We start from the raw sequence: 12,228 nt of genomic DNA on the forward strand, positions 1-12,228 counted from the left end.
AAATGTGAGAGTGACTTTATGCCAGGCTCTGCCAATGGTGGGGTCAGTATACATAGAAAGGCATGGCAGGGTCAAACTTAAAGTGAGAGAGAAATTAGCTGCACCGGGATAATCCCGAGGCAACTGCAATTTTTAAGAGGGATAGTACGAGGTCCAGAGTGTGACCTGTCACTGATTGGTTAAGACTCTGCATAGGGCATGTGTTCAAAATGTTGGTAACTTTCGTGCAGGTACGAACTTCACCCATCAGTTAGTCACCCAGTGGCAGAAAGTGAATTTAAGTCCACAGTATACCAGTAATTCAAGTATGGTTGAGGCAAAGCATGGCACAGATCTGAGAGGATGATATAGTAAACAAGTAATGGTATGGTGATGGGTGACTAACCATGAAGATTTCAGCCAGATGGCAAACCGGTTTTGGTGGAGAAGAAAACTTATGTCCAAGTCATATGAGCTGTAGATTACACACTATGCATAGATGGCCACCTAGTGTTGGGCCCGGACGTTTGCAGTTTGTTTTGTTGTAGAAAAGTGTTTGGAAGTCTTGGGATAGGTAACTCCTCCTTTGGATGATACTGCGCATGGGCATCGGCTCCATCCCCAGATTGTTTTTTTCCGCCACTGGGCTCGGATGTGTTTCTAGCGCTCCTTGTTGGAACCTATTTCCTTCGGCGCGCAATCCTCACCAACTTACAGAAATTAAGTTTCGAACGCTTTTCCAGTCGACGCTACTCTTCAACACCGAAAACTTCGATTCTGGTCGTCCTCGACGGCCTTTGGGCCTAACTAGGCCTCGACTCCAGCTCATGGAAAGGACGCCATTTAAAAAGTGTCCTCAATGTGGGTCGAAGTTTCCCCACACCGACCTTCATGAAGTGTGTAACCTTTGCCTCTACCCGGAGCACGAGGCCAGAGACTGTTCCGCTTGTGCCTCTTTCTGCTCCAAGAAGACTATCCGGACCGAAGAGCAAGGTGAACAATGGCGCGGTCTTCAGCTTCGATTCCGGAGGATATCTTCGAGGAAGGCGTCAACGTTCCAGAACAACACGACGTCAACAGCAATTCCGAGGCAGAAGACTCCGAAGTCGAGGACATCAGTCCAGCACAGCAGGTCGTAAGTAAGACCGTCGACCCCGACCCTTCCTCAAAACACCCAAAGAATGCCCCGGTCACACCCTCGCCCTCGGACTCGGGTGCACACTGACAAACTGCTTCTACTGCCCCACCTTCGGGCCCGGCTAAGAAGCTAATGAAGCCTTCAGGTGACTCGGGCTCAAGTCGGCCTTCGCACGGTGCCGGCGCACACTTACCGGCACCGAAAAAGACCACTTCACCAGCCACGCCGACATCCAAACCATCGGCGCCGAAACATACCACTACTCCTTCGGCACCGAAACCCAGGTCGGAACCAAGCAAACCCGCTTCGGATTCGAAAAAACCACCGGAACCGAAAAAATCATCGGATCTAAAAAACATACTGGAGCCGAAAGACATTGCCAAAAAAACAAAACAAACCCATTCGGTGCCAAAACCTTCTTCCGCACCAAAAGGTCGGCCTCCTGCAGAGGACTTACTTTATCCAGACCCTGCTCAAAAGACTCTAGCTAAAGATCCAATCACTGGACAGCTGATTTTGGCTTCAAAAAAGTGACCACTGGACACACCAGCTCCGCATTTAAAGAAGGACCTGGCTACCTCTCCCTTAAGACTGCCTTCCTCTTCTCTTTCACCTGTACCATCACCACGTCCTCCCATACCACAACATTCCCCAGCATCCTCTATCATACCAGACAATGACAACAGGGATGATCGCTCTGATGACATGGGGGGTAAAATGCCTGATCCAGCTACTCCTACAGGATCACCTGACCCGTGGGATGATTATAACACCCCAGATGTCCCAAATATCCCTCAGGATGACATATACCCCTCAAGACCTTCCCCACCAGAAGACACTATGGGTTTGAATCAATTAAAATGACTGGGCTGCGCAATATCATGGGGTAGACATGCATACAGACCCTGTAGATGAAGACTTCTTAATGGATACCTTTGATAGTGCACAAAGGTCCTCATCCATTTTACCAATGCTTAAAGGAATGATTAAGCATGCTCCTGAAGTCTTCAAAGACCCAGTTAGAACTCGGGTCATTATTTACCAATGCTTAAAGGAATTATTAAGCATGCTCCTGAAGTCTTCAAAGACCCAGTTAGAACTCGGGTCATTAACCCTCGCATAGAGAAAAAATATAAAGCTGCTCCCTCAGACCCAGCATATATTAAAGGTCCTGTACCACTAGACTCACTTGTAGTTTCCAATGCACGCAAGAGAGCAAACTCACAAACATCAGGTGAAACTCCACCACCAGATAGAGTCTAAGCTACTTGACGCATCAGGGAAAAGAACGGTGTCTCAAGCAGCAAACATGTGGCGTATCGCCAATACACAGGCATTATTAGCCAGATATGACAGGGCACATTATGACGAATTAAAATCATTAATGAGGCACCTCCCTGATAAGTACAAGGATAGAGCAAATGAACTTATCCAAGAGGGTAAAAATATTACAAACACCTCTATTGGGTGTGCACTGGATGCAGCAGATTCTGCCTCTAGGGCAGTTAACACCAGCGTCTTATTACGTAGACATGCCTGGCTACGCATCAGGGTTCAAACCTGAAGTACAAAGTGCCATTCTTAATCAACCCTTTGATGAGCAACACCTATTCGGACCTAACGTAGATGTATCACTTGAAAAAATGAAAAAGGATAGAGATACCGCCAAATCTATGGGAGCCCTGCAGTCGCAGGCTCCCAAACGTTCATTTCGTCGCTCCTCCTATCGAGGTGCCACCAGGGGATACTCTTCAGACACAGCTTCTACCTCGTACAAAGCCCCTACACAGTCCACTTACAGCAAGGGCTACCAAAGGTGTGGTTACAGGGGTAACAATAACAAAGGCAGAGGTAAAAACTCCCGCTCTGCCTCTACCCCTGCCCAATGACTCTCTTCCTCTTCCCCCATCCCATTCCACTCCTGTCGGGGGAAGACTTCAACAATACCTGCCTGCTTGGGAAAACATCACATCAGACAGGTGGGTGCTCCAAATAATTCATTCAGGTTACTGCCTCAACTAACATCCACCCCCCCAAACATACCACCCAAGCAACGTCCAATGTCACTAGAACATTTAACTCTGCTCAGACAGGAGGTAATATCCCTCCTGCAGAAAAATGCAATAGAAATGGTTCCAACGCATCCTAAAAACAAAGGAGTATACTCCCTATATTTCCTAATACCAAAGAAGGACAGATCTTTAAGACCCATCCTAGACCTCAGACCTCTAAACATTTACATACAGTCGGACCATATTACATGGTCACACTTCAACAAGTCCTTCCACTTCTGGTACTAAACAACTTCCTGGTCACTCTAGATCTCAAAGACGCCTACTTCCATATTCCAATCCACACAGCGCACAGAAAATATCTCAGATTTGTGCTAGATGGGCAGCACTACCAGTCAAAGTGCTCCCATTCGAAGTCACAACAGCGCCAAGGGTGTTTACTAAATGCCTAGCAGTAGTAGCAGCACACTTAAGAAGACAACATATGCATGTCTTCCCATACCTAGACGACTGGCTCATAAAAGCCAGCTCATACAGCCAGTGTGTACAACACACTCACGCTACTATTCAACTGCTTCTCGACTTGGGATTCACAGTAAATCACACCAAATCGCATTTGCAACCCTCCCACATACAACAGTATCTCAGCGCTACAGTAAACACCCAACTAACACTAGCTTATCCCTCTCCAGCCAGGACAACAAGTGTACAAACTCTCCTAACAAAATTCAAACCGCAACACTCGTTACCAGCTCGAGTGTTCATGCAGCTCATAGGAATGATGGCATCTTGCATATTTGTAGTACCTCACGCAAGACTACAAATTCGTCCACTTCAAGACTGCCTAGCACGCCCATGGAACCAGGCTCAAGGGCAAATAACAGACCTAGTGTTGGTGGACGGTCAGACTCCTCGTTCTCTGCAATGGTGGAACACCAAAAACCTTTCCAAAGGGCGACCGTTTCTAGAGCCAGTTCTTCAAATAGTCATGACAGCGGACGCATCGCTCTCCGGCTGGGGAGCTCACACCATGCAAGGCAGGTGGACACCGCAACAGAAGTTACTCCACATCAATCATTTAGAGTTGCCAGCTGTGTTTCTAGCCCTAAAAGCATTTCAAATTCAAGTGTCAGGCAAAGCTGTCTTAGTCCACACAGACAATATGACCGCTATGTACTACATAAACAAACAAGGGGGACACACTCTCTGCAGTTCTCTCAGTTAGCACAGCAGATATGAAGATGGGCTATACCACTAAAGATCTTCCTCTTAGCCCAACACGCCCCAGGAGTACAAAACAGTATGGCAAATCTGCTAAGTCGACAAACACAGCAGATCCACGAGTGGGAACTTCATCCGCAAGTTCTTCATCCGTTCTTTCAAATGTGGAGACAACCTCAGATAGACCTCTTTACCACCCACGAAAACGCAAAATGGCCAAGCTTTTGCCGCCAGATACCCACACCCATTGTCCAAAGGCAATGCGATATGGATGAACTGGTCAAAACTATTTGCGTACGCTTTTCCTCCTCTCCCACTACTTCAGTTAGTGGTACGCAAACTACAACAACATTCCCTGACGCTCATTCTAGTCGCTCCAACTTGTGCCAGACAACCGTGTTACACCACGCTGTTGCAGATGTCTGTAGTACCACACCAAAAACTAATCCTTTCTCCACGCCTATTAACACAGAACCATGGAGAGATCAGACACCCGGACCCAGCTCAGCTCAACCTAGCGATCTGGCTCCTGAGGTCATAGTTTGGTTACCTCAGCCGCCCTCCAGAATGTATGAACATTATTAAAGAAGCTAGACGTCCCACTACTAGAGCATGTAATGCTGCTAAGTGGAAACGCTTTGTCATATACTGCCAAAACAACCAAAGAAATCCCTTAGACGTGTCTATTCAACACATCATAGTATATTAGTATATCTATTACACCTTCAAAAGTGTAATTTAGCCTATACGTCTATCAGACTACACCTTGCTGCCATTGCAGCATACTTACAAAATAGACAACATCGATCTCTTTTTAGAGTACCAGCTATAAAAGCTTTCAAGGAAGGACTCAAAAGAATAATTCCTCCCAGAACGCCACCTGCACCAGTGTGGAACTTAAACATTGTTCTTACAAGATTATGGGTCCTCCCTTTGAACCATTACATAAATGTAAATTGCAATTCCTAACTTGGAAAGTAGCTTTCCTAGTAGCAATTAGTTCTCTCAGAAGGGTTAGTGAACTACAAGCATTTACAATTCAAGAACCTTTTCTGCAAATGCATCATAACAAAGTGGTTCTTCGTACTAATCCTAAATTCCTTCCTAAAGTCATTTCACCATTCCATCTAAATCAATCAGTTGAGCTGCCGTATTTTTCTCGCAGCCTCAAACTGTCGCAGAAAGAGCTCTACACACCTTAGATGTCAAAAGAGCATTACTGTACTATATCGAAAGGACACAAACTTTTCATAAAACAAAACAACTTTTTGTGTCCTTTTCACTGCCACATAAAGGCAACCCCATATCAAAATCAGGGATCGCTAGGTGGATTGTTAAATGCATACAAATGTTACCAGAAGGCCAAATATACGTTAACAATTCCTCCAAAAGCCCATTCAACAAGGAAGATAGGGGCTTCAATGGCATTCTTGGGGAACATTCCCCTAGATGATATATGCAGAGCAGCTACATGGCTTACACCGCACACATTCACAAAGCGTTACTGTGTAGATGTGCAAACTAAACAACACGCCACTGTGGGCCAGGCTGTACTAAAAACAGTTTCAAACAAGTGCAACAGATACTGGTGGTCGCCGCTAGGTGTGGGTACTGCTATAGAAACTATGCATAGTGTGTAATCTGCAGCTCATATGCCTCGAACGGAAAATGCTACTTACCAGTATGCATCTGTTCTTGGCATGTAGAGCTGCAGAGTTACACACGCCCACCCGCCTCCCCGGCTACCTTTATCTGTTCCAGTATTATCTTAATTGGATACAAATCACATGGACATCACTACCTCTTGTACAGCTCCATCACTTCCCTAATGGCGAAAAACAATCTGGGGATGGAGCCGATGCCCATGCGCAGTATCATCCAAAGAAGGAGTCACCTATCCTGTGACTTCCAAAGACTTTTCTACAACAAAACAAACTGCAAACATCTGGGCCCAACACTAGGTGGCCATCTATGTATAGTGTGTAACTCTGCAGCTCTACATGCCAAGAACAGATGCATACTGGTAAGTAGCATTTTCCTTGTCTTTGCTAATGACAGGGACACACTAACCTGTCTGAAGAACACTGTCTGTGCAAGTGATTTAATATGGGGTGGGATTAGTGCTGTGGCCGCTTGTGACATCCATAAGTGGAGGGCCAAGAAAATTAATAATTTTGACCCACTGACTGGCACTGTGGGAAATCAGCAATGCACTAAGAGTCCACACCAAAGCTCTTAGTCATGGCTAATTATAAACTGTGGTTCTAACTAGCCACCACTGACCGCTCTCTGGAGTTGAGGCTGAAGGCAGTGCAATTTTCTCACAGGGCCTGTCAGTCTGTCATAAAATTGAAAATAAATTGTTTACTTACCCATGGGCTCGCCAACTCCGGTCCTCGGTGTGCTCCCTGTCAGAGCACGTGGTTTCAGAGCTAACTCCCCTCTGCCAATCAAGACGCTGCTCTCATGCTGCTGATAATGCTAAGCAGCATGAAATATGTACCAAGATTGGCTGGAGCGAGCTGGGTTGACACTCCCTCAGGCACTGGGGGGGTGGGAGGGGGGGAGTACCTGTGGTTGCTTTCCACCCAGCTATGTAAGACAGCTTGGGTTAGAGAGGTTTAAAGTATGCCTGTCAGGCTGGCCGTCACAAGGCAGCTGGCTAAAGTGACATGCACACTTCAAACAGGAGTGAGCATCACTCCTCCCCTGCTGCCAATCAGCAGCAATGGCCCCGCCCCGCCTCTTGGCTCGGGCTGGAAGCAGTGAAAAATATAATGGTAATAAATTAATTTTATTGCCATTTTATTTTTCACCTTTGCAGCGAGTTCAGCAATTGAGTGACCCTCCCCCCCTCCCTAATGAAGGAGCCACGGATAGATTATTGTGTCCATCTCATAACAAAACGTGCTCTGATACAACTCCTGCAACTGTTTAATTTCAAGTCTAACATTTGGTCATGGATAGGTTTCTTTCTTCTTTTTTTATTTTATTTTTTAAATTAGTGAGTGTGTCCTAAGAGGAGTCTGTACATGTGAAATCGTCGAGAGGACTGGGAGGCGGGCTTAGGGGAATCCGAGGAGTAACACAGAAGGAAGAAGTGGCTTTGGAACGTTAACTTTGTTTAGACTTTTAAAGAGTGCTTAGCCCTAAGAGGGATTCCTGACTAGAGGTGAAGTAGAGAAACCACGGTCCTTTGAGTTAGGATGGAAAAAGAGTTCCCACCATCCACCTGTTTGGAGCACAGACTGGCATGCTTTCGGGGTCCCTGACACTCCAGTGGTTTATTTACCACTAGTTTACATGTCATCAGACAAGTGAGCGGTGCTGTCTTCTGGTGAGAAGAGGAGCGATCGCACACAAAGATAGGAAAGGGTTGTGGGAAAACAAAGTAGACCGAGACCCGCTTCTTCAACTGAAAGGAGCTTACATGAAAAAGGAGAAATGCCAGACAAGAATATTACCATCAACTAAAACAATAATGCACCCTCGTGCTCAGATACAAAAGTTAAAACCAAGATATGACTCTAAGGCTAGAACCTTAAACATACCAAGAAGGAAAAAAGTGGGCTAAAATCATTAAACACACAATATGAAGTGGTGGCTGAAGCTTCTGTCTGTTTCAAACCAGCCATTACATTCTCTGGTCTGTAAGCAAGTACTGGCAAAACCAGTGGCCTCTTTTATTAGTTTTACCATTGCTTTTGCCAATGCTGTTCAGAAAACGTAAAATGAAAAACAAATTGGTTTTGCCGATGCTTAACGGCATTAGCACAAAAAGTGCCCTGTCTGTGTGATTCAGTGGCAGTGCTCCTTGATGTCTATTTGAGCATGGGTCACTGTGCATGCACATGCATCCTTGATGATGCACTGCCTTTAAAAAAAAATGTGCTCACCCAAGATGGCAGATTTCCATCCTGGAGAGGTAAATGTAAACAAAAAAAACTGCAAAGCGAGAAGAATGAGCGAAGTAGCAGAGTTCTGGAAAAGCAACACGGAGAGTGCAAAGAGAAGATGTTTGAGGGGTATAGCAGCATACAGAGGAGAGATCCGGTAAACACATTCACTTCCAAGTTGTAAGCAGTGGATGGGACACAAGTCATCCAATCAAAAAAATGGTGAAGAAGCTATGCAGCATTGGAGGGACAAACACATGAAAAAGAAGAAATACTGTGGAATAAGAAGCTAGCAAATGAGACTAGAAAGTTAAACAATGATAAGCAATGGGCTCACCCAAAGCCCACCGCTAGTACTCGCATCGTGCACACTAGGTCTTTCAATAACACACTGGTAAAGCTGTGTGTACGCAAGACCTATAAAGGAATGCAGCTAGATAAAGAGGCATAAACAGCACCTGCATCAAGATGTGTGCTTCTTTAGAATCATGCAAACGCCAGAATCCAGAGGTCAGTTTGAAGTATACCTGGTCCAGAAAGAGCTGTATTGTATTTATGTATGAATGTCTGTGTGTATTTATTTATTTATATATTTATTAATATATTTTGTATATTTGAGTGGCAAGCAAGAATGCGTCTGAGGCATGAACTCACCCTCACATTGTAAGCACTGTGAAGAGGGAGGTGGTGGTTAGGAGAAATGCCATCATAAAATAGAGATTGACAACTATTCATAATACCTTGGGCAGCAGACTCCCAGTTGGAAGGTTTAAGTAAAGACCAGGAACTCATTTTCCTTCCAAAATCAGCCTTTTGATATTTTAGTTTTTTAAATATAATTTTTCCTAGTTCTGAAAAAACTTTGGTAAATACTTTAATTATATTTTCATCATAGATTTGCTTTACCGATGACCAAGTCTTTATCTAGAGAACTCTAAATGAAGCTCAGGTCCTTGTACAAAAGAACATAAACAACTAGGAAGAGATTGAAGCAGCAAAGGATTACAAAGTAGTTTCACTTTTAATCAAGATTGCTCTTGATTTGATGCCAAACTGACTTGAGTAAACTAGCTGTGTGTGTTTTACGCAGTGTTTTTTGTTATGTCATAAATTTGAAGAACACAACTCATTGTTTTGGTAGCATTTCCTGTTTCTTTTATAACCAGCTGATTTTTTCCCCTAAGATGCTGTCTGAGAATCTAAGAGGTGAAATAAAAGTCGCCCACTGTGGAGCCAAGATCTCTCTTCGAGACAGCAAGTTCATTCAAGTCATTGCTCAATCCCTTGGCATGAGTTGTAAAGAGGTACTTGATAGTTTAATCTAACCTGATTTTTATGAGTTCGATGGCTGTGTGAAATGCAATGTAAATGCTAGGCTCCATACTAAACCATAGTTTGATTTGAAAAAGTCAAGATCAGTCAAGTTACATATATGGTATTGTGATATGTTAGATAAGGAGCGCTATTAACAGTGAAATAGGACCACACTCAAGGAGGTACAAGCTACCGAGTGACTTTACAATGAAGTGTCTGGTCTAGGACAAGGATATTCAAGGGTAAGGAAATATGGGGGACAACATTGCAGTGTTAGAGTGAGGGAATACTTTTGAGTGGCCATAGCGAGTTATATATGCCAAAGGGCTGACCCCCCTATCTCCTCCTCTTATCATGCTCAATTGATTTGTTCAGCCCAGTGGATTTTCTAATATACTGGTAGAACAAATTTTAACTCCTATGTTAGTTTAAATCTACCTCCAACAGACGGGGGCTGGTAGGAGTGAGTGAGTGAGAGAGAGAAGGAAAATAAAATGGCCATAGACCTTGAACCTGCAGGCCACAATGCCTACACCATTCCCTACCCACCCAACCTCTCCAAAAATGCTACAAAGAAGTTTAAGCACAGGCTTATGATAAATCATCCTGAGACTCTTGTTTTAGACTCTTACTTTTGCACTAACAAAGGCATTATTTCCAACGACCTTATCGTCCACACGAAAAAAACGTGCCTAATGGAGAAATACCTTCTACGCTATGCTCCGTATTTCCATAACGAAGAAATTCCCGCATGCCCTCAAACTGACGGTTACCGCATCGGACCTTTGCCCAGTGAATGCCACCATTACTATCTACAATAATGGTAATATTCTTATACAAGCCTCTAATGATAATCTTGATATCATTGACAGGCTCTTCCCTACTCTCAAGAAAGCAGTAAACAATAAGATTAGCACCCTTGCATCCTCAGGATTTAGAGGCCTCCCTAACTCCTGGTCTTCAAAATACCTCATCAAACTTTCCCAATCTGACAAATGTCGTCCCTGACATTGTGTTCAGCCCCCCAGACACACCCGATCCAAATACGCATGGGCCCCTTGGCCCAGGTGTGACGGGGTTGTACTTAGTCACAATCCTCAGCAGTGGAGAAACCACCAGTAACCCCTACCACTTAGTCCGTTTGGTCGAGTCCCCGCCTGGATCCACCAGACCAGAAGAGACGGGGATAGGCTTTGCCACCGATCTCATCATGTCTGATGCACCACCGTTATCCACGCCTTACTCGAGGGATGGCACCAAACGGGATGACATCAACACTGCCCCCCCCCTTCATAAAAAGCGGCTTGCTTAGACCCCCTCACCCACTCCCTCCTCGATATCTGAGGGAACCCTTACACCCTCTACACTCACCCCACCCATCCAATCACAGAGCACAGTGACCTTTCCCCAACTTCATGAGGAAACCCCCATCAGGCTGCCTAGCCCTGATACCAGATCCATCATTAAACCTCTCGGTTCAGCTTCCCGCATTGACCCCTATTGAAGGTATCCCCAAGCAAATAGAGAACGTGATTTTGCAAACAGAACATACTGGTGGTTCGCCCTCCATAATTGATCATACACCCATAATTAATGTAGATATTCCCAAGCAAGTGTGGGCTCATTAATTGCAGATCTGCTAGCCAACATGCTACTTATATATTCAATCTCATTTTAGAGAATGATTTAGACATTATGGTCCTCACAGAAACTTAAGTTGGAGGAGGAATCGCCATCATCCACAAGAACAGCAGCAGGGTCTCGACTAACACCAACGACACGCTCAGCTCAGCCGAACACATGCATTTCCAGATCCACACAGACCCTAACTCCACCCTCAGAGGCACCCTCGTCTACCGACCCCCCCCCCCCCCCCCCCGGACCCCACCCTAGTTCAGCGACTTCATCGCCGACTTGATCAGCACGCACACCCTGACCTCCACCGACTACATCCTCCTCGGAGACCTGAACTTTCACCTTGAGAACAACAACGACAACAACTCCACAACCCTGATCACCAACCTCGGACTGAAGCAACTCGTCACAACGTCCACCCACTCGGCCGGCCACACGCTCGACCCGTCTTCTCCGCAAGCCTGCACGTCTCCGTCAGCCACACCACCGAACTCCTCTGGATCGACCACCCCTGCATCCACTTCGCCTTCCAGAAACCCATCACACACCACCGCACCCAACAGATCCCCCGCCGCTGCTGGAGCAAAATTACTGAAGACCAACTGCACGCAAACCTCGCTCTCAGCCCACCCACCGAACCCTCCAACACTGACGACGCTGCCCACAGCCTCAGACGCTGGATCGAGGACTACACCAACACCCTCGCCCCGCTGAAGAACCCCCCCCCCCCCACAGAGATACCAGCAAGAGGGCCAGCTGGTTCACCCCAGGACTCCTAGCCTCCAAGCAAGCCTGCCAGAAATTAGAGAAGAAATGGCACAGTGAAAAAACTCCGGACAGCCACGCAGCACACAAGGACGACATCCGCAACCACCACCACCTCATCAGGGTGGCCAAGAGGACCTCTTTAAAAGACCGGCTCGACAACAACGCACCCAATAGCAAGGAACTCTTCAACATCGTGAAGGAACTCTCCAACACCAACGACATCCCGCCGGCGCAAGCCCTGTGCGACTCCCTCGCCACCTTCTTC

The 12,228-nt window shown here is 45.8% G+C and overlaps 1 protein-coding gene across 1 annotated transcript in view; it reads left to right on the top strand.

Moving 5' to 3' along the window:
• ASPG (asparaginase) overlaps positions 1 to 12,228 on the top strand; it is a 354,315-nt gene that overhangs the window by 260,264 nt on the left and 81,823 nt on the right. Inside the window, 1 exon segment of the mRNA XM_078660269.1 lies at positions 9,431 to 9,550. Within this exon segment, the coding sequence (XP_078516395.1) occupies positions 9,431 to 9,550 (120 nt within the window).

Source organism: Lissotriton helveticus, chromosome 9, assembly GCF_964261635.1.
Source record: "Lissotriton helveticus chromosome 9, aLisHel1.1, whole genome shotgun sequence".
Lineage (NCBI taxonomy): Eukaryota > Metazoa > Chordata > Amphibia > Caudata > Salamandridae > Lissotriton > Lissotriton helveticus.